The sequence below is a fragment of the Saccostrea echinata genome, unplaced genomic scaffold (genome assembly GCF_033153115.1).
Source record: "Saccostrea echinata isolate AGI-Se365-2 ecotype Australia unplaced genomic scaffold, CSIRO_AGI_Sech_v1 ptg000003l, whole genome shotgun sequence".
In the NCBI taxonomy this organism is placed as follows: Eukaryota; Metazoa; Mollusca; class Bivalvia; order Ostreida; family Ostreidae; genus Saccostrea; species Saccostrea echinata.
The window spans coordinates 7,553,255-7,578,715 of NW_026889752.1; the positions used below are offsets into that span (position 1 = coordinate 7,553,255).

At 35.1% G+C, this 25,461-nt stretch overlaps 2 protein-coding genes across 2 annotated transcripts in view; both read left to right on the forward strand.

Moving 5' to 3' along the window:
- Nucleotides 1-8,491: 8,491 nt before the first annotated feature.
- LOC133178815 (uncharacterized) lies at nucleotides 8,492-10,667 on the forward strand. Its single transcript, XM_061313502.1, has 3 exons — nucleotides 8,492-8,518; nucleotides 8,682-10,249; nucleotides 10,573-10,667. The coding sequence occupies exons 1-2, from the start codon at nucleotides 8,492-8,494 to the stop codon at nucleotides 10,068-10,070; spliced, it is 1,416 nt and encodes a 471-aa protein (XP_061169486.1). The 3' UTR covers nucleotides 10,071-10,249; nucleotides 10,573-10,667.
- A 1,691-nt stretch (nucleotides 10,668-12,358) lies between these two features.
- LOC133178817 (uncharacterized) overlaps nucleotides 12,359-25,461 on the forward strand; it is a 40,973-nt gene continuing 27,870 nt past the window's right edge. Inside the window, exons 1-3 of the mRNA XM_061313504.1 lie at nucleotides 12,359-12,442; nucleotides 12,836-12,910; nucleotides 19,552-19,563. Of these exons, the coding sequence (XP_061169488.1) occupies nucleotides 12,359-12,442; nucleotides 12,836-12,910; nucleotides 19,552-19,563 (171 nt within the window). The remainder of the gene's footprint in view (nucleotides 12,443-12,835; nucleotides 12,911-19,551; nucleotides 19,564-25,461) is intronic.

Here is a 25,461-nt window from a genome sequence, read left to right on the forward strand (position 1 = left end):
GTAAACCCTTGTGACGGTACATGTTGTCGTTTTGTACATATTGTCGTCGGCGACAATATGTACCTACCCTCACTGCACATATTGTCGTCCATCGGTACATATTGTCATCGGCGACAATATGTACCGAGACCACCCTTATTTTCCTCCTGCATAATGGACGACAAAATGTATAGTCAAGTACCAGCACATATTGTCGTCGGCGACAATATGTACAGTCAAGATCGGCATATATTGTCGTCGATATATTGTTTTGACGAATATTTACTTAAGAAATAAATAACAAGTTTAAAAACTTCAATGGGAATTGAAGTGGGTCGGTCACGTGATCAAATCCTGTGAAGGCCGAAGGCCTTCTCAGAAGATTTGATCACGTACCGACCCACTTCAATTCCCATTGAAGTTTTTAAACTTGTTATTTATTACTTATATATACATTTGAGACGGACAATCGAATGTAATTAAATATAAATATTGCACTAACTGCACGTCGTAGATTTTGACTAATTACGCTAGGTGTAAATCGGCTTGAAAAGCGGTTACGCTTCAAATTCATCTGGCAAAGGATTCTGCTTTGAAGGGAATATTCTGTGAAAGGCTACTTGTGATCAATTATAGTGAGCGTATTGGTGTCTTGGAATTTTTTTATTCATGAGAACCCATATTCTCATGAATACCGATGTTTAAAAACACAAGAAACACGTCCGATGTTTGATAATAAAAAGTTGGAGGAATTGCGGTCGGAAAGGGATGGATGGAGACACTTGTCCGGACCAGATAACTTGAAATCAAGTACAAAATTTGATCAAAAACATAAAAACTACGATTTCAGTAAGGCATATTTATTAATTTATGATGTTGACATGGAGACACTGGCGACAGCTTACATTGTTCAGACAACGTCACAACGATCTCGATGATGGAGGTGTGCCTACCGAACTTCCAAAGTGCAGTGTTTGTCAGCTGTTTGTGGCGTGATTGCATTACATTGATATTTTTCAACAGATTTTCAAATTTATTGTGAGTAAAGTTTAATGAAAAAAAATTATAGCATTCAGAGGTCTGCGAGAAAAATAAGGGTAAACGTAGAGACTATGCAGCTCAGACATGAAACTTATAACACGTAGTTTTCTATTCTCTATGTAAAATCGATCAAGAACTGTATTAAATACTCGTTTACATTGTAAATAAAATGATTATTATTTTACTTGCGTATTTTGTACATTTTTATGCATGAAAAACATGCTATATTGCTTAGTGGAGTAAGTCTTTTTATGTAGATATTACTGCGCTGTGTGATTAGGTCACGTAATGACCTATGACCTTCGAAAAACTTCATACAGGTATGAAGATATTTGCTCTCTGCATGTTTATATAATAGAGAGATACCACAAATGTATATATTTGAGAAAAGAGAGTTTGACAAACACACACACGCACGGAGGGAGACAGACAGCATTACTTGCAATACTTAGGGAGAAAACATTTTGGTCAGAAAATTGTGTCCAAGATTGATGTACATCACTATGACATATCAAGATACCGTAATTCTTGAGATATCTGATAAATAAGTTATTCTTTTCTTCTTGTAATATTTTCTTGGAGATTGAATACAGGTATGTTTTTTTTTTTTGTTCAGTAGTAATGATTATTTGGAAATTATTTTTTGCGTTTTTCTAATAAACAATCATGTGCCGATATAATATCATAAATATAATATATTGTTAATAATAATATAAGAATAACGCAGAAAATAACATTTTTAGATCACCTGAACTTGAAATTCAAGCGAGCTTTACTGATCACATTTTGTCTGACTGTCCGTCTGTCTGTAAACTATCCATAATTTCAGCTTCTTCTCAAGAACTACTGGGTCAATTTCAAGCAAACTTGCCACACTTGCATCCGTGGATACAGGGGATTCAAGTTTGTTCAAATGAAGGGCCTTGCCATGTCTTCAAGGGAAGTAGTTAAGAATAACTGAAAATTTAGTGACTTCAAAAAATATTCTCAACAACCACTGTGTCAGAAAAGTTGAAACTTGTGTGAAAGCTTCATTAAAAAGTGTAGATTCAGTTTTATTCAGATCATGTCCCTTGGGGGATAAGTGTGGCTACAATAGATGATCTAAGTTTTTCATGGAACATTTAGAAAAAAAAATCTTTCAAAATCTTCCTTTCAAGAACTACTGGGTCAAAAGAAATGATACTTATGTAAAAGCTTCAATTTTGAGGTGCTGGCACAAAAAAGATCCCTCACTGCTCAATGATTCTGAGTGCCAAGTACATATATGTATAGATCTAAATTTGCAGCCCTCCACCGGTAAGTGACGTCACGTCTCAATATGAATGAAAAATTCTCGAGAGGGACATTTTAACAACAAACAAACAAACAAAAGCAAAATCAATTTTGTTCAAGTCATGACCCCAGGGATAATGTGGGGCCACAATGGGTGATCAAAGTTTTACATAGGCATATATACAGAAAATCTTTAACAATCTTCTTAAGGACCCTCTATACACTGATGAAAAATGTTTTTGGGACTTTGAGAAAATTATTTAGCATAAAGGAGGATATTTTGAAATTAACTAACTCATTTTTAATATAGGGAGCGTGCCTTTTTTTATTCAGGAAAAATCTTCAAAGACAGTGAAGTAATAGAAAAGAAAAATTGACTTCAATTACTTAAATGGATAAAATACAAGCAAATAAAGTTTTCAAATACTCTATCTTGGTCTAATATAATGTTTAGAATACTTGGATATATTTCAAATTATGTGATTTAGATCAGATTACAATTTATTCTACTTGTATGTCAAATGGTATGTTAGTCTAATTACACAAAATTACCCTGAAAATAGGGAGCAGTGTAGGTGTAGAGAGGGTCCTTAAGCCCCAAAGACAGATGTAGCACCCCCCCCCCCCGTCGCTTGATGGATTGATTTTTTTTTTTTTTTTAGCTTTGAAAAATTTTGTTTGTTTAACTTGTATGTACTTAGTCCACAGGTAAAATTCATAATAAAATAATTAACTTAACTTTTGCAATAACACTGATGGACGACAGTATGCGCAGTGAGGGAAGGTACACATTGTCGCCGGCGACAATATGAACAGGACGACAAAATGTACCGTCACAATCACGCTGCATGAAATAGCATACGAGACACGTCAGTGTGATTCTCACACCAATTACATTCACAAAAGTACCAAAAAACAACAAAAGACATCTTTAGACAACAATATCTGTGGGGCGACAATATGTACAGTGAGGGTGAGGCACATAATGTCGCCATCGACAATATGTACATATGTAACTTTTCTGTCGGCGACAATATGTACCGATGGACGACAATATGTGCAGCGAGGGTAGGTACATAATGTCGCTGACGACAATATGTACAAAACGACAATATGTACCGTCACAACCCTGTTGACCTTTTATCCCAAATCTTGAAGAAACCAATAAAAAATCATCGGAAACTTGCGAGATTGTCATATTACGCAGTTTTAGCACACAAACAAAATTTAATACAAATATAAGAGAACTGTTGTTATTGTCATTGTTGTCAAATTTTAAAGATACAAACTTTATAAACTTTGTCCCAGAATTTTCAAAGAATTTGATGTACATAGGAACTTATTTCCATTTAGTGTTTCATAAAAAAGGAAAGTCTTTTGATCTAACAAAGAATCATAAATACCTGCCTTAGAATGATAATTACCATAGATAATTTAGTATCTTTGTTAAAATCTGGATTTGAGTTCTTGCATGCCAGGCAACTATCCTTGAGATAGTGTGCTGTCACGCTTTCCGGATATCTTGTTTCCGCCAAGACCGGTCTTGTTATATACGTCTGGGATTCAGCATGGCCGGAGCTGGTGCAAATGTGGGTTGTGTTAACCCTTGTTGTTTTTTGATGTTTTGATACCTGTGAGGTGCCACAGCGATGTGAGTGTTAATATGTGCATATGTCTAATGTGTTAAACAACTTTTTTCATATTTTGTAATGATATTTTCCATGTGTTTAAATCTGTTGTCATTTTTGATAGAGGAAATTCGGGCTGATTATTTGTTCTTGTTTACCATTGATCTTAAGCCAAGTCTTTGTGTTTATACAGTGTTTGCATCTATTGTCAAAATTCTTCTAAGTAATTTAGGCCTGTATTTCATAGTGTATTCAAAATTGATGAGGTCATTTTTGTGAAATTATGAGTGAATATTATTTGTAGAGAAAGCTGAAATTTATTGTCTATTTCAATTTTATTTTCAGTCATTTACCTCTTGTGAAGCCATTATCAGAATAAAGTCTTCAACACTACACATGGTTTCGAGGTCATTAATCCGCAGTTGCACCTGTCTGGGACTGAGACTGCACAGTAAATGAATCGCTTCTACACGGATCAGGAACATTCTACCTGAGGCTGGGCCTACCATTCCCACTTCCCTTGGACAGTGGCGTGCGGACCATACCTACCTGGAGAGGCATCCAATCCTGTCGGTTGCGTGGGACATTGCGTTACATGTCGAACATTCTGTATACATTCCGTTACATGTAGAACATTCCATTATATAGTACAATATTCTTGGACATGAACTATTGTCATGTATAACTGTTAATATTCAGTGGCTTTATGCATTTTCAATTGTACGTATATGGTCAAACAATTTGGTGCTACAGGAATGTGATATGTCAATAAGTAGGATTGCATTTTTCTTAAGCATGCTTTGAAAATTTGTGCTGTAATTATGTAGCAAAATAATGCTTGAGTAGATATTTGAATTTTATCTTGCTGCGAACTTGACGACAATCATTTTTCTGTCAACTGTCAATATCAGACTTGTGTACTGTGAAAGAAAATTTATTTTTTCAATTGTACATGTGTACAGCATTTGAAACATTATTGTGTGTACTCTGAAATGTTTATGCTCATTTAGAAGGGTGGTCATTTTTCGTATGTATAGATTACATCATTTAATTAATATTGAAATGCAAAGATAAGTGTATTACATTGACACAAAATGGCTGATAAAGACAGTAGTACTATAAGCAGTATTAAAGTAGAGGATCATGATGAACTTCAGGGCAAAAGTAGAATTAAACAAAAACAGAAAAAGGCCAAGCCCTATATGAGGACACTGTTAGGAAATATCTTAATAATTGTGACGCTGTTTGGTCTGACATTGAAGATATAACAGTGAAAGTTGACGAATATAGATCACAATCTGACTTTAAATCTTTAAGACATTTAGATAGACAACTACAGGCATTACAAGTGAAACACCGAGAGGAATCCGAAGATTTTGTGGCCTACCTTACACGTACAAACACTGTGGACAGTTTATCGGAGTTAAGGATTCAAGAACTTTTAAAGGTCAAATGTCAGGACATTATAAGGGAATTGTGTCGGAAAATTCGGGAGGCGAGAATTGATGCCACAGAGAGACTGTCTCAAAGAGTCTCTGCAAGCCTACACACAAGGTCAGAGGTCGGAGAAACATCGGTGATGGGCAGCATTCTGACACAGAAGAGGATGGAGGTGGAGGTTCACCGAGCCAGACTACAATATGAAGCCAGAGAATTAAAGTTACGAAAGCAAAAGGCGTCGTTGGAGGAAATGGAAGCCAAGCACAAAGCAGAACAGGCTCGACAGAAGGAGGATTTAGATGCCGAGTTTCTCCTATTAGAACAGGAACGCAAGTTCGCAGTAGCTGAAGCAGAAGTGAAAGCACTTGAGAACACAGGAATGAATAATAGGCGTGTTTCTCCAGTATCGTCATTGCTGGAAGAACCAGTTGACAAGACACAGCTAACAGCAAAGTATATTTATGAGAGCTGCCCAGTGGAAAATGTGGTAAGTGCTGCGTTGCCAGTAACCGTTGAACCACCTTCGACAAACCCTGAATATAATGAACACAGAAGCTCGTTAAACCCTCATGCAGCTCCCTTTGAACTTAATGAAGTGAAACAGACTCATGATAGCAGTGTTGTTGGAGATCTTACCAAGTTCTTGTTGAAGAAGGACCTTCTATTTTCACGGTTTTACAAATTCAGTGATCGTCCCGAGGTCTTTGCTACATGGAAAGCAAGTTTCCTTAGCATAACGCAAGAACTAGAAGTTACGCCCTTTGAGGAAGTTGATTTACTGTTAAAGTTTCTAGGACCGGAGTCAAGTAAGTTTGTTTCAAGCATACGGGCTGCAAATGCTGCTTATCCAGAGAGAGGCTTAAAACGTATATGGGAGAGACTGGAGGAACGTTACGGGTCACCGGAACTCGTTGAGTCAGCCCTGAAAACCAAGCTGGAACATTTTCCGCGATTAACGACAAAGGATAGTAAGCGGCTTTATGAACTGGCAGACATACTAGCTGAGATTGAGGCAGCCAAGGAAAACCCGAAATATGCTACTCTCCTATCCTATTTTGATTCGTCATCAGGTATTCTACCTATAATCAACAAGCTTCCATACAACTTGCAAGAAAAATGGACGAATCATGCTTCAACCTATAAAAGGAAATACGATGTGTCATATCCTCCTTTCACATTCCTAGTTCAGTTTCTTCAAGAAATGAGCCGCATACGCAACGACCCAGGTTTCCAGTATGATGGTCAGTTTAAACCAAAAAGTAAGGAGCATGTGACATCTGTTGCGAACAGTAGTAGCAATATCAGAGAGCGTGTGTCAGTGAGAACAAACAAGACTGAATTTGTGACAAAGACTGGTAAAGAACTTTCGCAGGTTTGTGTGATTCATGCAAACAGTCATACACCTCATTCGCTTCAGGATTGTCGTGTATTCAATTCTAAGACGATTCCAGAACGCAAGAAAATGTTGAAAGAAAAAGGAATCTGTTTTCGCTGCTGCAGTGCAAAACACATGGCCAGAGATTGTAAAGTGAACATAAAATGTAGTGTATGTGGAAGTACAGAACATTGTAGTGCACTTCATCCCATTGATGTCAAGGTCCGAGATTCGCACAAGGAGCATGGCGGGGAGAAACTTGCTGTAGACTGTACAACAACAGATTCTATGTTTCCAGTTTCAGCCTCATGTTTACAAGTTTGTGGGAAACAATTTTCTGGTAAATCGTGTGCCAAAATGTTGCTTGTTAGAGTTTACAGATATGGAGAACGGGAGAAGGCTGTTGTCATGTATGCATTAGTCGACGATCAGAGTAACAGGTCGTTAGCCCGTAGTGAATTCTTCGATAAGTTGAACATTTACTCTGAACCAAGGAGCTACACAATAACTTCCTGTTCTGGTACAGTACCCACTTATGGACGGCAAGTTAATGGGCTTGTAATCGAATCTTGGGATTCAACACAAACATTGAATTTGCCTACCATAACGGAATGTGATAATATCCCTTGTAATCGGGATGAGATAGCAACACCGGAAATCGCGCAACACTACCCTCACCTTGTAGATATTGCGTCCGATATTCCACCTCTGAATGAGGCGCCTGTATTACTTTTGCTGGGACGGGATCTGGTGGAAGCACATCATGTTTTAGACCAGAGAGTTGGCAGCTGCTCGCCTTATGCCCAGAAGCTTCCATTAGGCTGGGCCCTAATTGGAGAAGCCTGTTTGGATAAGGTCCATGTCCCAGATGAATTCTGTGTAAAGAAGACACATTTAGTTGGAGATGGAAGAACTTCCATTATGCCTCCATGCACAAGCAGTTTCACATACAGTGAAGGTCATGGACTGGGCTCCAGAAAACCAAATGACTTTGGAACCTCACTTTTTGAGCGCACAGCTGATGATGATAAACCGGGTTTATCAATAGAAGACAGAGAGTTCCTAAGGATTATGGAGGCGCACTGTAAACGGAATGAAGAAGGAAGCTGGGTTTCCCCACTGCCATTTAGAACTCCTAGAGATAGATTACCAGATAACAGAGCAGTGGCATTGAGACGTGCTAGGATCTTGAGTAAAACCTTGGACAGGAATCCTGGCAAGCGAGATCACTTTCATGCCTACATGGAAGGGATATTGGAAAGGCATGCGGAACTAGCCCCACCCTTGAAGCCCTCTGAGGAATGCTGGTATTTGCCAATATTCGGGATCTACCACCCAAAGAAACCATCAAAGCTGAGGGTCGTATTTGATTCTTCAGCAAAGTTTGAGAACACGTCATTGAATGATGTCTTGCTCTGCGGACCGGACTTGACCAATAGTCTTGTTGGTGTGTTACTCCGTTTCCGGAAAGGTGCAGTTGCTATAGTAGCAGACATTGAGCAAATGTTCTTCGGATTCATTGTCGCAGAGGAGCATAAGAATTATTTGAGGTTTATGTGGCATCGTGATAATGACCCCAGTAAGGAACTTACGGAATACAGAATGTGCAAACATGTCTTTGGAAATGCACCATCTCCAGCCAGCAGATGTAGGGACTAGAGGAGTTCTGGCCAAGAATCTAAAAGACTGTCAATGGTGGAAACCTCCCTTTCAAGTTTCCTTTTCCAAGCAGGACATAGATGAAAGCTTTCAAATGGTCAAACCTGATGATGATGTGGAAGTCAGACCTTGATTACAGCAATGAAAGTAGAAGAAACAGAAAATTCTTCCTATAGCCCATCCTCTTGGGAGAAAAGGTTCTGTAAATTTTCCTCATGGGAAAGGCTTGTTCTTGGTATGAGCAGGCTTAGAAAACATTTCATATAAGTCACACAACTGCGAAGGAGTTTAGTGCCACGGAACTGCTGATCCTAAAGATTGTCCAGAAAGCTGTCTTCGGAAAAGAGATCCAGAGTCTGACTAGTGGTAAAGCAGTACCTAATGACAGTCCATTGTCTTCACTCTACCCATATATTGATGAAGAAGGAGTACTTAGAGTAGGCGGACGGCTAAAGAACGCTAACCTTGGAAGAAACATGGAACATCCAGTCATTGTTTCTAAGAGCTCACATGTTGCAGTATTGCTGGTTAGGCATTACCATGAAAAGGTACATCATCAGGGGCGGCACATTACAGCAGGAGCATTGCGCACTGCGGGGTTTTGGATCAAAGGTGCTAGAAAATTGGTATCTTCCATTTTACACCAGTGTGTTACCTGCAGGAAACTCAGAGGACAGTTACAGACACAAATCATGGCCAATCTTCCTTCTTGTCGCCTACAACCAGTTCCACCATTTACCTACGTTGGAGTTGACACGTTCGGACATTTGAATGTTGTCAGTAGAAGAACACGTGGTGGAAGTGCAAATAGTAAAAGATGGGCAATCATGTTCACATGTCTCACCGTCCGGGCAGTGCACATCGAAGTTGTGGAACAGATGTCAACGTCCGCCTTCATAAATGCATCGCGCAGATTTGTTTCCATTAGAGGCAAAGTACTGGAGTATAGGTCAGACAGAGGAACCAATTTTGTTGGATCTACATCTTCAAACACAGTTGCTGTAAACGTTGAGGATCCAGCCGTTCAGAAGTTCCTCCTGAGCGAAGGAAGCACATGGATTTTTAACCCACCTCATTCGTCACATTTCGGAGGCGTTTGGGAACGCATGATAGGTGTGGCCAGAAAGATCATAGATGCTTTACTACTGGAGAATTCTGCAAAGGAGCTAACCCACGAAGTTCTGGTCACCTTTATGGCAGAAGTTTCCATGATCATCAATTCTCGCCCAATAGCACCTGTATCGTCAGACCCAGAGAATGCAATGATTCTCTCGCCGAATGTATTGCTCACACAGAAAGAGGGAGATGAAGTACCACCTCTTCGAGACTTGGACCTGAACATTCGAGACATGTTCAAATCCAATTGGAAACACGTGCAGGTCTTAGCGGACAGATTTTGGAAAAGATGGAAAGATGAGTACTTACAGAATCTGCAATCCAGAAGAAAGTGGAAGACTGAGAAGGAGAATTTACGAGAAGGAGATGTTGTCATGCTAAGAGACAAAGATATGAACAGATGTGCTTGGCCATTAGGGTTGGTGGAAGAAGCAATCCAAAGCGAAGATGGAAACGTTCGAAAGGTGAAAGTTAGAGTCATCCGGCAAGGACGCCCAGTGGAGTATTTTCGACCAGTCACAGAAGTGGTCCTTCTCTACGCTCCGACTAATGAGTAGTGACTAGTCTAGTCAGGCGGGGAGTGTGCTGTCACGCTTTCCGGATATCTTGTTTCCGCCAAGACCGGTCTTGTTATATACGTCTGGGATTCAGCATGGCCGGAGCTGGTGCAAATGTGGGTTGTGTTAACCCTTGTTGTTTTTTTGATGTTTTGATACCTGTGAGGTGCCACAGCGATGTGAGTGTTAATATGTGCATATGTCTAATGTGTTAAACAACTTTTTTCATATTTTATAATGATATTTTCCATGTGTTTAAATCTGTTGTCATTTTTGATAGAGGAAATTCGGGCTGATTATTTGTTCTTGTTTACCATTGATCTTAAGCCAAGTCTTTGTGTTTATACAGTGTTTGCATCTATTGTCAAAATTCTTCTAAGTAATTTAGGCCTGTATTTCATAGTGTATTCAAAATTGATGAGGTCATTTTTGTGAAATTATGAGTGAATATTATTTGTAGAGAAAGCTAGAAATTTATTGTCTGTTTCAATTTTATTTTCAGTCATTTACCTCTTGTGAAGCCATTATCAGAATAAAGTCTTCAACACTACACATGGTTTCGAGGTCATTAATCCGCAGTTGCACCAGTCTGGGACTGAGACTGCACAGATAGGTTATCCAATTATGATGTAACCAGTAAAACTAAATTACTAAAGAGCATCACTCTCTACATCTGCATATTGTATCATCTTTCTACATTTCAGAGAATGAAAAGATTAAGAAGATGGTTTAGCAGACATTTTAGCTGTGTAGGAGGAAAATCCACGATACATGAAGTAAGTTGGTTTTATTTTTTCTGTGGCTTTCTCAGTCACATCCCGGACATTTCTTTACTCTTTATCTGTTCTTGTTTTCGTTCAAAAATAGGTAGTTGGATAGTTGGTATTCAAAATAAGGCTAAGCGATCATAGAATAATAGAATTTTAAAGTAAATACTAGTGTATTGTTATCCAGTAATTCTTAGAATTTTGACATTGCTTTGGAAAAAAGAGATGTTTCAATATTATGTAGCATTTGTATAGATAATTGAAGAGCTAAATCTCTTTAACAATCGTTCTTTTTATCACTTTTCTCTAGTTTGCCCCCCCCCCCCTCTCTCTTCCATGTATAAATTGTTTATAATACAGTGTTTTTTTTTTCTTTTTTAGTTCTGAAGAGGACATCAAACCCACATTTACAGATTACTTTATTAATAAAGTTTAAAATAGAATCATTAAGTTTTTTTTTTTTTACAGTTCTGTCCATACTGTATATAGAAGAAGCTTTTAATATATATTAATTTTAAATAAGCAAACAATAGAGAATATTCAATGTTTTGTATCGAATAAAAATGTAATAAATTGCATTATAAAATATTATTGATTTTTAGTTATAAATTTTGCTTATAACTAATTTGAAAGAAATAACTAGATGTCTTCCAGAAAAAAGTAAATTTTTTTTTACACATTCTCCGAGCCATGAGAATCATAAGGCTAGTGCTTATACCCATTTTCTGTGGTAAGAAAATGAGAGTCCTGGACTTCCCCTAGATGGGGCACAGATCCATCGCACGTTAACTCCCAGTGCTTGAGCGAGCTGCTGATGTCACATAATATTTTGTCCACCTCATTTTAAGGTCTGGAGGCACCAAATAGAATTGCATATACGGTGCGCTCTACCTCTATGATAAAAGGTCCGCCTTCAGACATGCCTACCCTTTTTATTGTAGAGGTTTAATCTAAAGCCTTAATTTAGTGGAATTTCAGAGGCATATCCATAATCTTCCGATTTCTCCTATGTTGAGGTTTTAATGCGTGTAAAGCTATAACCTAAACAACTTTGTATAAAGAAAGTAAAATCGTTTTATATTTGACATAAATTCCAATTATATTCGTAACATCCAGATAAGCTTCCGTAAACCGTTATGAATTAATTGGTCAATTGCTTGCAATTTTTAAACTGTCACCCGTGTGGAGCAGTGGTAGAGCGTTTGCTCTAGAGTCGCGGAATAAGGAAATGATCCTTACGTGGCGGGTTCGAATCCCACTGTGGGACGTGGAGATCGGTCTTTCGGATGAGACCGTATAAACCGAGGTCCCGTGTCGCAGTAGATGTTGGCACGAAAAAGATCCCTCACTGCTCAATGGCCCTGAGTGCCGAGTATAGGTCAAAATTTGCAGCTCTCCACCGGCAAGTTGTGGCGTGTCCATATGAGTGAAAAACTCTCGAAAAGGACGTTAAACAATAAACAAACAAACAAACAAACAAAACAATTTTCAAACTAAGTCATTACACTTATCATATATCGTATGGTATATCGCACGTTTAGCACCCATCATAGGATACCAGGTATATCAGAGCTTACAATTCTGTTAGAGCACAGTTCAATGAATGTAATAAACGTCAATGAACTACATGGAAATATTAAATAATGCAATAACGCATAAAAATTTCAAAGCGTACATTTGATTGTTTTGGCGTAACAGCGTGTTTTAGTTGAAAAGTGTTGAAATTGGCTTAAATATGAGTTGAACATATGAATGTGCTTAATTATGAAAACATATGGCATGATGAAGGACCCTCTTCATTGATAAAACGGTGAATAAAGGAAGGTCCTCATTCTGAACATATCGTTATATAAGTATACGACATCATTGATAACCTTTGTGAAATACATAAAACTGATAAGGAAAGCTTGTTGAGTGCGTGCTCTTGTTTGTGAATGAACAAATGGTCACGGATAAGACACCAGAAGAGTATATAACTGAATTGAATTCTATCCAAAGAGCATTCGGAGTTTTGCTACAACAAAATGTTCAAACTTCTCTTTGTATTTGTCTGTCTTTCGTTGGTGTTCTCAGGTAGGTTTTCTTTTTAAGTTATAATGCATTTTTTAAAATTTAATTTTAAGATCTCAGATTAACTCAATCGATTCACAATCAAGACTTTTTGCATTATACCATTTTAATTATCAAAGAATAAAACGATAGGAACTTTAAGATATGAGTGAACAGAGTTCGTTCTTTTTTGACATTGATGACTGCACAAATGTATAAGAAGCTTTTGTTGCACAAAGTTCTATGACGTAACGCTATGTTGATACTTGTATTTCAAATAAGCTACAAGCTTTCTTTTAGATTGCTCAAAATCCATTTAATATCAAATAATATCAATTTCATATATTTCATCCCGACTTTCTATGTCAGTTTTCAGCCGTCATTCTTTTCTACAAATGTAAATGAGATTTTATCATATGATGTATGGTATTTTTTGCTTAATCTTTGTCATACTAAGTTAAATCCACATTATATTCTTTTAGCGTTAAGAGCATTGAGCTTTCTATGGAAAGTCAAAAATCTGATTTTTTTAAAAATAGTGTGTATGGATTATTTCTGCCACAAATAACAAGAAAAATACAAAATTAATGATTTTAACCATAATCACTGAGTCGTATCCAAGGAGAAACATTTCCTTAGTTACCAGAACAATTTTTCACATTCAAAACGGGCAGATACTGACATAATTAAATGTATTTTTCATGCAAATGTTCTCAAAAGATGGTTAAGAACTATCCATTTTATAAAGATGACTAAATTGATAGTTCTACTTTGCCTGATTAAATTGTATTAAGTTCTTCTGTTGCGTTGCTATGGCAATGAAAAAAAGTGACAAGTTTAGCATTGACAAGTTCAGCTATTTATTCAAGAAATAGCTGAATTTAAGACATTTTAAAAAGGCATTTGACAAAAATCCGTACCACTGCTTATAAACTCAATAATGAAATTTTGTAACTGTTAGAGTATACAAAAAAAAAAAATAATAATAAAAATAAAATTGGGTAAACTTTCAAAAACATTGTTGCCATGGAGATTCAAAAATATGCAAATTTGGGCATTTTTAGATGATTTCCTGTTAACAATTCAGATTACTAGAAGTAATTTGTCCTTTCAGAAACAAGATATCCTTATTCCACATGGGTGCAGTTGTAACAGAAAATGAGTCATGCACAACTATGACCTTCTCCTCACTTTGACCATTGACCCCAAGGTCAAATTATTCTGTATTATATATTCTATGTCTAATAATTTCTTATCTAAATCTACATGGTTCTTGATATTTTGAACCTTGCTCAAAATATTTCATACATTGATGCCCAGTGTATACTGTTAGACAATTCAAGAAGATAAATTCATGCTCTACTGTTGACCTTGACCCCAATGGCAAGGTCAGTTAATTAATTCAGGTCAAAGTTAAAAATTTTATCTGTTATGACCTGTTCTTGAAATACATATATTTGAAACATGTGCAAAGTAATGCATCATGAACAACCTTTAGTCAACTCTAAATAATGATGCTTCAACATCAATAATGATTAAAATGACCTTGATGTTCCCTAAAATTTTCCTCCCCTGCACTATGTAAAATTTTAGCCCCATCCATACCTAGAGGTTGACAATCTGAGGGAAAAAAACTAAAATCCAAATAACTTGGGAATCTTTGCAAATTAATTGATATGATTAAGTTTGGTCTTGCTATTCTTGAAAAGAATATCTGAAAATGTGTACAATGTCATGTATTCTCATTTAGTCTCCATTTTAGCCTCATCTTAGCCCCTGGGACCACAATTAGTACACAATGACATCTGCACTATCCAAGAATTCCTTGCATAATATGACAAATCCTGGCTTCGCTGTTTTTATTTTTGCCTGTATACTTTGATTCCCTGTTGTGGTTTCACCTTAAACCCAATGGCTATTATTTGATATATCAGGAAGCTTTCACATCATCTTTTTCTTAAGATTTATGCAAATATAAATGACCCACCCTATTTTTGGCTTTCCCTGATTATCTCCTCTTGGGAAGGAGCTCATCCATTTATTTGAACGAACTTGAAATATGCCCCTTTACTGAAGGATATTCGGTGTCAAGCATGGTCCAATGGTATTTTCAGTAAAGATAAAAATGCAGAAGTGTTTAAGATGATGAAAACAACAACACAAATTTTTTAACAAAAAAGCCCATTAAGTACAGCTATGGTTAATGCCCCTTTGAAAATATCTCCTTCAGTAGTTCCATAAATACACTACTGAAAGCAATTATAGGAGAAATCCAATGAAAAATCTATTTTATTTTCCCCCTCTGCTTATATCATTTAATCTCTTAATTCACATCAGATTGAACTTAAGTCAATGTTTATTTAGACTAAAAATGATTCAACAAAAATTAATTTGACCACATTCATTAAAAACATCCTAAGAGTTGAGCCTACCCCCCCCCCCTTGTTTTTTTTTTTCTAATAAATTAAATGAAAAAAATATAATTTGACCCCTTTGTAAAATCTCCAACGCAATTTTCTTTTTAAGGAGGAGGTTTCTTTAAAGTGCATGAATAATGCTTTAACTTTTGACAACTACTCCTTAAGAAAATAAATAAAATCAGAATGTTCTTCCAAGTCCCCAGTTTTAACTTGGAAAATCTTAAGAACCAAAAATAGAATTTTAGTGGCTACTTATTCTTGCAAGTCCCATTTCCTAATAGCTCAAAAATACAAAAAGAATTTTCATAATTTTTCAAAAGTCATATTAGATCATTTAATATTCAGTTTATACACACATGAGGCTAAAAAACAATACAAAAAGTCCAAGCAAGTCCAAGTTTTGCCTGTGATTTGGGCACATACATGTATTAACTGTCTATATCATCAAAAATACATAACACAAGCAATCCTCCATTCCTTCAGATTCAGTTCTAGGGATTACCGGTATGTGGTTATTAGAAAGATAACTGATTTGGAACATGGTAAAACAAGATTAGACTTGAATAATGGTTCCGATCAAGATATATTTCCTCCAGTGGCCTCTTTAAAGGAACAGGGTGTCATCTTCAACTATCTATAATAGCTGTAAAAATAACAAAAGTTTATGTATTAATACTACTGAATAAGTGGTACAGTAGTAGATTAACACACATGTTCCTCCTATCTTCTGTAAAGGTTGCATTTATGATAAATGCATGTAATTTCCACCATGCTAGTCAATGTTAATAATTATATGTGGCATGAACCAGTTACATATATGTAGACAAGGGAACAATTCAGATAAATGAACAAGCTGCAAAATATATATAGGAGTTCTGGATTCTGGAGTGGGGGTGGGGTGGGGTCAATTTTCATAGACAAACATCACTTAATTCCTCCTTCATCTGTATGACTTAATTCTTTTGACCAAATAATGAGGTCTGGTTTCCTGAAGATGGAGGGGTGGTATGATAATTTTACTGATTACTTTATTATAAACATTTTACAAACTTGGGAATTGTACCCAATAATTCATTTTTGTTTTAATTCATAAGTTTTATTCTCACTTTTACATAATTATATAAATACTCAGACATATCAATTTATAAACTACCAACACATTTTCAATTGTACTTCCTTTCATATAGATTCAACAGAATCCATTGTTTTCTGTAGAATAACTTTTCATTGTGTCAAGTTATATTATTATTTCATCCAAAACTTTAAGGTAAATAAATTTGATGCTATTTTTTAACATTGAAATGGTATCAGTACCATTCCCAATCCATTTAGCAATTGGTAGGAAAAAAACTCATTTGATATGTATGTTGCATTGATTGTATGGAAGATGCAGGAGAAAAAATAAGACTTACACAATGTTTTAGTTTTAATGTGAAATAATATAAAATCTGATTTATAAAAGAGGAATGGGTGAGTTAGAATCACTTTTTTGTGTGGTTAGGGACTTTAGTCTTACCTGCAGTGTGACCCTATGACCTCTTTATACACTGTATATATTCACAAACATCAATCATCACAGACAAATCTCTAATTATTTTGAATATCATTATAGCATTTATCTATCCTTAATTGCATTAAAAGTAATCTAACAACTGCAGAATTAAACATTAATGGTCATATAACAGGTTGCTCACAAGCTGTAGGTACGTTGCATCACTCATGCAATTAAGTGTTTGTATCACGTACATCATGGGAAAGAGAAATGAATCTTTGAGTACCTTCCTAATCTTTAATTTTGCTTTAAAAAGATAAACTTATCAAAAGTTTACCAAAAAAATATACATGAAAAATAAAACATATTCAACTTACCACTATCTGTTTTTGTCCAACTACTCCAAGTTCAGTCCAAGTTGGAAGTTTTCCTTTTTCTCCCGCAATTACTCTATTGTTGTCTGTTTCATTCTTTCCGACCTCCTTTGCTAGAGAGCTCTTGCAAGGGAGGTAATCCAATCGTTTTTATGCCCCCGGATCGAAAGATCCCGGGGGTATATTGTTTTTGTCCTGTCTGTCTGTTTGTCTGTTTATCTGTTTGTCTGTTTATCTGTTTGTTAGTCTGTCTGTTGTCAACTTTAACCTTGCCCATAACTTTTGATTGGTTGGAGCAATGACTTTCATAATTCACATGTGTATTCCCTGTGACAAGACCTTTCTTTGGGTACAATCATATTTGACCTTTTGACCTTGACCTTGGAGTTTGACCCACTTTTGCAAAATTTTATGAGACTTTAACCTTGGCCATAACTTCTGAACAGTTGGTGTTTGGGGTTTCAAACTTCACATGTGTATTCTTTGTGACAAGGCCTTCCTTTGGATACCAACAACTTTGACCTTTTGACCTTGGAGTTTGACCCACTTTTGAAAACTTTAACCTTGGCCATAACTTTTGAACGGTTAGAGCTAGGGCTTTCATACTTCACATATGTAATCCTTGTGACATCACCTTCCTTTGGATACCAACCACTTTGACCTTTTAACCTTGACATAGGAGTTTGACCTACTTTTTAAAAACTTTAACCTTGGCCATAACTTTTGAACGGTTAGAGCTAGGGCTTTCATACTTCACATATGTTATCCTTGTGACAAGACCTTCCTTTGGATACCTACCACTTTGACCTTTTGATCTTGACCTAGGAGTTTGACCTACTTTTGAAAAACTTTAACCTTGGCCATAACTTTCGAACGGTTAAAGCTAGGGCTTTCATACTTCACATATGTAATCCTTGTGACAAGGCCTTCCTTTGGATACCAACCACTTAGACCTTTTGACCTTGATCTAGGAGTTTGACCTACTTTTGAAAAACTTTAACCTTGGCCATAACTTTTGAATGGTTGATGCTAGGGCTTTCATTCTTCACATATTTAATCCTTGTGACATCACCTTCCTTTGAATACCAACCACTTTGACCCTTTGACCTTGACCTAGGAGTTTGACCTACTTTTGAAAAACTTTAACCTTGGCCATAATTTTTGAATGGTTGGTGCTAGGGCTTACATTCTTCACATATGTAATCCTTGTGACATCACCTTCCTTTGAATACCAACCACTTTGACCTTTTGACCTTGACCTAGGAGTTTGACCTACTTTCGAAAAACTTTAACCTATGCCATAACTTTTGAATGGTTGGTGCTAGGGCTTTCATACTTTACATATGTAATTCTTGTGACAAGATGTTCCTTTGAATACCAACAACTTTGACCTTGACCTTGATGTTTTACATACTTTTAAAAAACTTTAACCTTCGCCATAACTTTTGAACAGTTGCACCTAGGGCTTTCAAATTTAACATTTTTTTTATCTTTTGGCCTGGATTTTGTCTTGCATTTGAGAAACTTTAACCTTCGCCATAAGCTGCCATACGGGGGCATCAGTGTTTCACAAACACATCTTGTTCAACAGTGTTTTACAACATTTCATTCAGATATTTTTCTTAAAGTCTTTAGTGTCTACCCAATTTTATTTATTTAATTTATTGAATAGAGAATTCTCCTTCTACAGACATATGTAGAATTTTTTAAAGCTGTCTGAATTTTGCAAACAACATAGCTCTTCATGCAATATAATTCTATAGGTAAAATCTAATAAAAAATCAATTACAAGATAATTTTTCCTTATAAAACAGAAAAATGTATTTCAAAGCACTTTATGACCCACATTATAAAATTACACATGGAGTTTGGATATAAAATACATGAATTATAACAGGATAAGGCAGTCCAAGTATTTCTGTAATAAAATATAGCAAATGCCCTTGTTGCCATGGAAACAAGAGGTCATATGCCTGGGTACGTATATTTTTTTCAAAGACTATTCATATGCATCATGTTCACAAAATTTGAGCTAGAAATAATTTTTTCCACTTTCCATGTTTATATAACATGAAGCTAACATACACATTAAAACGCAAAATTTATTATAAAATCAATTTGTGTTTAAGAAAGACACCTGCAATAACACTAAATGTTATTATCATTTCCTTAAAGATTAGCTTTAAATACATGTCTGTAAAACTACAAATATATACAAAATATACAACATTGTTACATTTGTACATTGATCTCTAATAGAGAGAACTAATATAGGCCATTGCTGTTCAACCCATGTTCATTGTATATCCTATTATGTATATCATGAATAAAATAATTCTTAAATCAAAAATTTTATTTAAAATCTCTTTATTTTTTCAGAGATGGACGCTGGTGAGAAATATATTTTTCTTTATATACGTTTTATTTACTGATCATCAGATCCCCATACGTATTCACTGTATCATTCTTTAAGCTAATATTTTAAACATCATCTATCTGACTACATTAATCTTTATAACTTTATAACTTCAGCACCCCAGAAAAGATTAACGTGTGAGCTTGGAACTGTAGTCATTGCAGGAAACACAGCCGGAGCTATGGCCTGTGCCTCTCACTGCATTTATCTGGGGCACAGAGGTGGTTATTGTGACAGCCATAATATCTGTCATTGTAACTAGGTATGTTCTTTTTTTTCCAATATTTTAATCGTTTGATGTAAATTAATCAGTAATTTGTTTATATTGTAGATCGAGAGGAATAATAAAGAATAGTAAAGAAATAGATGGGGAAAATGATTGCTCTTAAGTAAACAGAAACCATATACATCCTTAACATTTCTTTGTTAAATTTCTCACTTGTGTTCTAATAAAATTGTGAATTTCAAGTAGAATCGATTGTGTGTTTGTACCATCAAGAGCATATGTGTTTCAAACATTCAGAGCAAATTTTGCATAGCTTAAAATACTGCTGACTCCATATTCTATATTTATCTTCTTTACCTTTACAGGTTGCTCATGAAGATCGAAGAACTGTTCCCGTTTTATAAAACACAGTATTTCAATAAATAATGTGTCCAATTTTAGTTTCTTTCTTACGATTCAAATCCATTTAATATCGCCTAGCAGATTGTGTTTAATGTTAATTGTACACTAAATTAATATTATGATGTAAAGTAAAACAATCTTATAACAAAGGCCCAGGGACGGGCGATTTTGCTTCGTTATAAACTTAATTTTTTATATCCATTATCTTCAGAATATGTTTAAAATCCATGGGGAATGAAAATCACTTCGCTATAAGCGTCAATTTATTATAAACCTCTTTGCTATAAGCATGTTGTAATTCGAATGATTACCATTCATTTGCCACATTTTATACGATTTCAATTAAACCGAATTACAGTCTTTTATAATCGCTCTGCCTCAGCATTATATTTTTGTCAAAAAATGAATGATCGCCACAAGGAAGAAAAATAAAATGAAGTTTACTGAATCAAACTGCTGGTGGATTTGATCAATTACTCATTAAATCCAGACACAATCCAAAAACATTCAATTTTCGTCTCAGCATTTATTTATAAATATTTATATTCTCAACTGCATGATAAACACTTTGAAAGTCCACTTTGTTGATATCTTGATCATTTAAATAAAATTTAAAATTTCTCAAGTGAAATCCTACGTAAATCCATCATGGTGTAAATGAATGGCTTATAAATAGACTCATAAAAAAACTTGTTTATCAAATATAAGCAGGTGATATCGAGTTTTATCTTATAACAAATAAATAAATTAAGAGAAATACAATAAGTTTTATGAATTTTAAAAGGAGTATTGGCTTTATTCAAAAACATTTTTATTACTTCCATAAACGTCTGATGAAAAACGTGACCTTGTCGTCCATCTCCGTCAAATGTCGGCAAGAGCTGAGAAATCGTCACCTACACTCTGACCTTATCATCTAAGGCAGACATCGTCTCACATTCTCAGCCCTTGTAATCTGATTTTGTAAACAACGAATATTCCAATTAATATGCTATTTTTCATCTTCACAAACAGATTTTATCACTATTTCTCGATAATACAGTCCGACATTCAGTACGGCGGCGAAGTGATCACGTGTGTGCTTTTCCGCCTGGATCTAGGTTACATCTTTCGTCAAGGCCAAACAAATGATTTTGATTATTATATAAGAAACTCCTTTTGTTGTTCATGTAATGAAGGTTGGTAATTAATAACAGAAATAAACAATCATGAAATTTGTTCTCAAATTTTTGTTGAACTATCTTTTTAATAGTAAATAGTAAAATTCGACTTCATGTGATGGGACAATCGAAATTTACATGGAATACCGAGTGTATTTCTATATTCTATAATAAAAGAAAGTCTTTTCGATCTATATTTAGGCTTTTATTACACACATGAATGTAAATTAAAGGAATCATTGGAATCTAGTTTGTTGGGAATACCAGGGACATCAACGACAGTTGAACACGTGGGATAATTTCTGCATAACGGGCTTTGCCCATTATGCAAATTACTTCACGTTTCCAACTATCGTTGATGCACTGGCATTCCCAACAAACTAGACAGTGATTCCTTAAATATATGCATGGGATATGGTCTATTTTATGATATTTCACCCTCGTGAGTGACAGTGTATATCGCAGTCATTATATGTATAATCGCAGTCGCTGCGCTAAACCTGACGCACTAAAATTTAAGAGCCTACATGTACCCACAGAGAGTTTGCTACCAGTAGAAGTATGTAATTTATGTTCCCCAATTTAAGTATCAGAATTTGTCTTAATATAGAAAGCATAAAATGATAAAATATAATTTAAAGAAAAGAGAACTGATCACGGAATATGCATTGCTGATGAAGACTGGCATGCGAGTGGACTCTTAATCTGTTGTACTGCTTCTTTATCAATAATAATTGTAAAACTCCTGTTTAATCATATACATAAAAAAAGTAAATAATGCATGGTTTGAAAACCACCAACACAACAGATGTCCTTCATTTCAAATATAAACTTGATTTCAGTTAATACTGAAGAATTTTTACTTGCTTTCAAAAAATCGAAAGACATTATATCATTCAAAAAGATTCTTGTCACTATATAAGAATATTCTGTTGTGATAGTGCCATTATAATTTTTGTATGTACGCAACTATGCTTTGGCTGTCCAAAACATTAGTTTGCATTCAAAATATATCATTATATTTCCAGTTACTGACAATATGCACAAAGGAATCTCTTAACTACATATCAACACAATTGTTGCTACATCACATAACCCTGTTTATCAAGTGACTGTCAATTATATCTTTTTCAAGTGTTGCATATAAATTTCCTTCCAGTCGGCGCAAATCCATAACGCAACTTTTATCCACATTTTGATACATAAATAAATTTATTGTATCCTATTGTACAAGAAAAGACCATAGCATTATTATTATATGCAGCAATGCATATAATATTCTTATATAGTGACAAGAATCTTTTTGAATGATATAATGTTGATGTACTTTTGATAATCTCCGGGGAGCCTTAACGTACCTGCGTATTTTCGGAAACTGTTGGCATGGGGCTTTTTTTCATACTAGTGCTTAAGTGTATAAGAATTGTTCCAAGGGGTAATTTCCAGTTTTTATTTTTTAGACATTGGGTCGTTAAACTATACGTTTCGTAGTGTTAAAGAGTTGGGAGGTTTACTTTAGTCCGTAGGGAAAATTTTTAATTCAAAATAGGTTAAAAACAAAGCCGATGCACTATAGATGATAGGGGACAACTAACAACTAAATTTTATGACAAACGAGATGACTTCATCTTTTCAATCGTCAACTTCCCTATTTATGTACCGTAGTAATTGTTCTCTATCAACGGCCTAGGGTGTTTTTGTTCTCAAACTTATTCGATACTCAAGGGCATACTCTGACTACGATCCATTTTTAAAACGAGGCTGGTTACTGACAGATTGGTTGATGTTACAAGGATTTCTCAATAACCTCCGTAAAAATAATTATTTCTTAAGTTCTTCGATCGTTACAATAACATTGTTAGCAATTTTAACATGCCACTGGGTCATATTTTGACTAGAATATTTCATACAAATTGTTAGGGCTTTGGTTTCATAAATTTAACCACTTAATAATCCGTCTAACTGATCAATACATAGGTCACACAGCAGGTGTGATCGGTCGACAGTGGATGCTTACTCGATCCTCGTGGGTACCTGACCCCATCTTTTTAATTCCCGGAGGCAATGTTTTTGAAAATAACCACTGTTCGTTTTCTTTACATTTTTTTGCATTATTATTACTTTATTTTGTTAGGTGAGTACCCCGGGAGACATCCTACCCCAAAACTTTCCTTCTGAATACCTTGAAACTGGTTAAATCTACTCTACAAAACATAATTATACAATCTACTAATATCTGTTTAAAATGTACAAAGCTACTCTTTTATTAAAATTCGTTCAATTTATTTGTCAAGAAATATTTATCCCTTCAAATTTGTAAAGAACATTGTTTTTATCATTGCATACTTGCAAATGACTTTTTTCTGCAAAGTTTCATAATTATTTCATATATATATATATATATATATATATATATATATATATATATATATATATATATATATATATATATATATATATATATATATATATATATATATATATATATATATATTTGTCCACTACTTGGTATATGTAACTTATATAGGTTAACGTTTGACATTTTCCACTCTAATCTGCTGTCAACCTTACATTGTGAACAGTTGACAGTTTCCATTATAATTTACTGTCAACTTTACATTGTTGACAGTTTCCCTTCTTATCTTCTATCGACTATCGACTTCTATCTTCTATCGACAGTTGGTAATAAAGCTCCTTTTCAACCAGGGGGGGGGGGGGTTCGACAGTTCAACAGGAAGCATTTTAATCAAATCGATCAGCAAATTGACACGTGGATCATGGTTAGTCCTTGCTACAATTCGTCTAATTTGGTTTATTCTCGCACCCTATCAAGAAATTGTATTTGACTTATTTTGTTTAGTCTCGCAACAACACGGGATAAGGGTTAGTCCTGACACAATATTCTATTGTATAGGGTTATTCTAGCACCATTCCGAAATATTAACTAAACGTTAGTCCTCGAACACTATTCCGCTTAATTTGGGGTTAGTCTATCGTTTATGACTAAATGTTTTTCTGCGAAAATTGTACTTGTATCAAATGTCAACCTTCAACTCTTCCCGGTCTACACTAGATCATGAAAATGAATATGGAAAGAGTCAACTATAAACCTATCCCTTGTCGACACTAGGACATGAATACAGAAAATGTCAATCATCGACCTATCCCTGACCTATTGGATATTACTGATTTTCTTTACCCAACATCTTGCAATTGATCCATTTATTCTTTATTTTCAAACGATTTTAGACAATTCCAGTCGACAACATATCTCAGTTGAGAGAAGTTTCATCGCTTGTTATATACTCATCATGGAATTGTAACTAGAGCCTGGGAAAACGAAAATCAATTTGAAGTCATTGCAAACGACATATATTAAACTCCAGTTCAAGGATTAAAAACAAGTACTAAAAAAAATAACAAATTGGAGGAAAATTGTTCCCGTTATATACAAATACGAGTATAAAGAGCGCTTACGAACTATCAAAATACAATATAAATGAAGTGATTGTTGGAAAATAGGGAACAGATAACGTACGACTTATTTTTGAACAACTGTGAGCATATTGCGGGGTTTTGTGCCACAGGAAAACATGAAAGCCAGCAAGTGAAGAGGTTCGGTGTCGGCGTACTTTGTACTCTGGGTGATATCGCTGTTACAGCGGGAATAACAGGAGGAGCTTTCGTGATTCATAGTGACACAGTAGATGTAGCTGGTTACCCTCCTGATGAGGCCTTAAAAAAGAGGAAAAAATAAACTTATAACCATAACTTATGAATGACTCTTTACAGGACTAACTTATCATCAGCTGCATGAGATATAGCATGTGTTTAATACTTATTGTCATTTGATATTGTTTTTTTTTTTTTTTTGTCAGTTGTATTCAAATAGAGCTGTGTGCAAGATTTTCTTTTGTTGAAATGAATCGCTTCTTGCTTAGCACAGAACTTAACACTTTTTTTTGTTAATTATTGCATTAGGAGAATTAATGTTTATCAACTTATTTGTTGATGTTTACAGTAAAAAATGATTTTTTTTTCCCATAAAAAAATAATTGTAGGACCGTTTATTAAATTTTCCTTCG

What these genes read in the sequence shown, in the direction of transcription:
- LOC133178815 (XM_061313502.1), top strand. Translation starts at nt 8,492, where the DNA reads ATGGTCAAACCTGATGATGATGTGGAA. An exon ending in AACCTGATGATGATGTGGAA is followed by an intron (nt 8,519 to 8,681) that starts GTCAGACCTTGA and finishes ACAACTGCGAAG; the next exon opens with GAGTTTAGTGCCACGGAACT.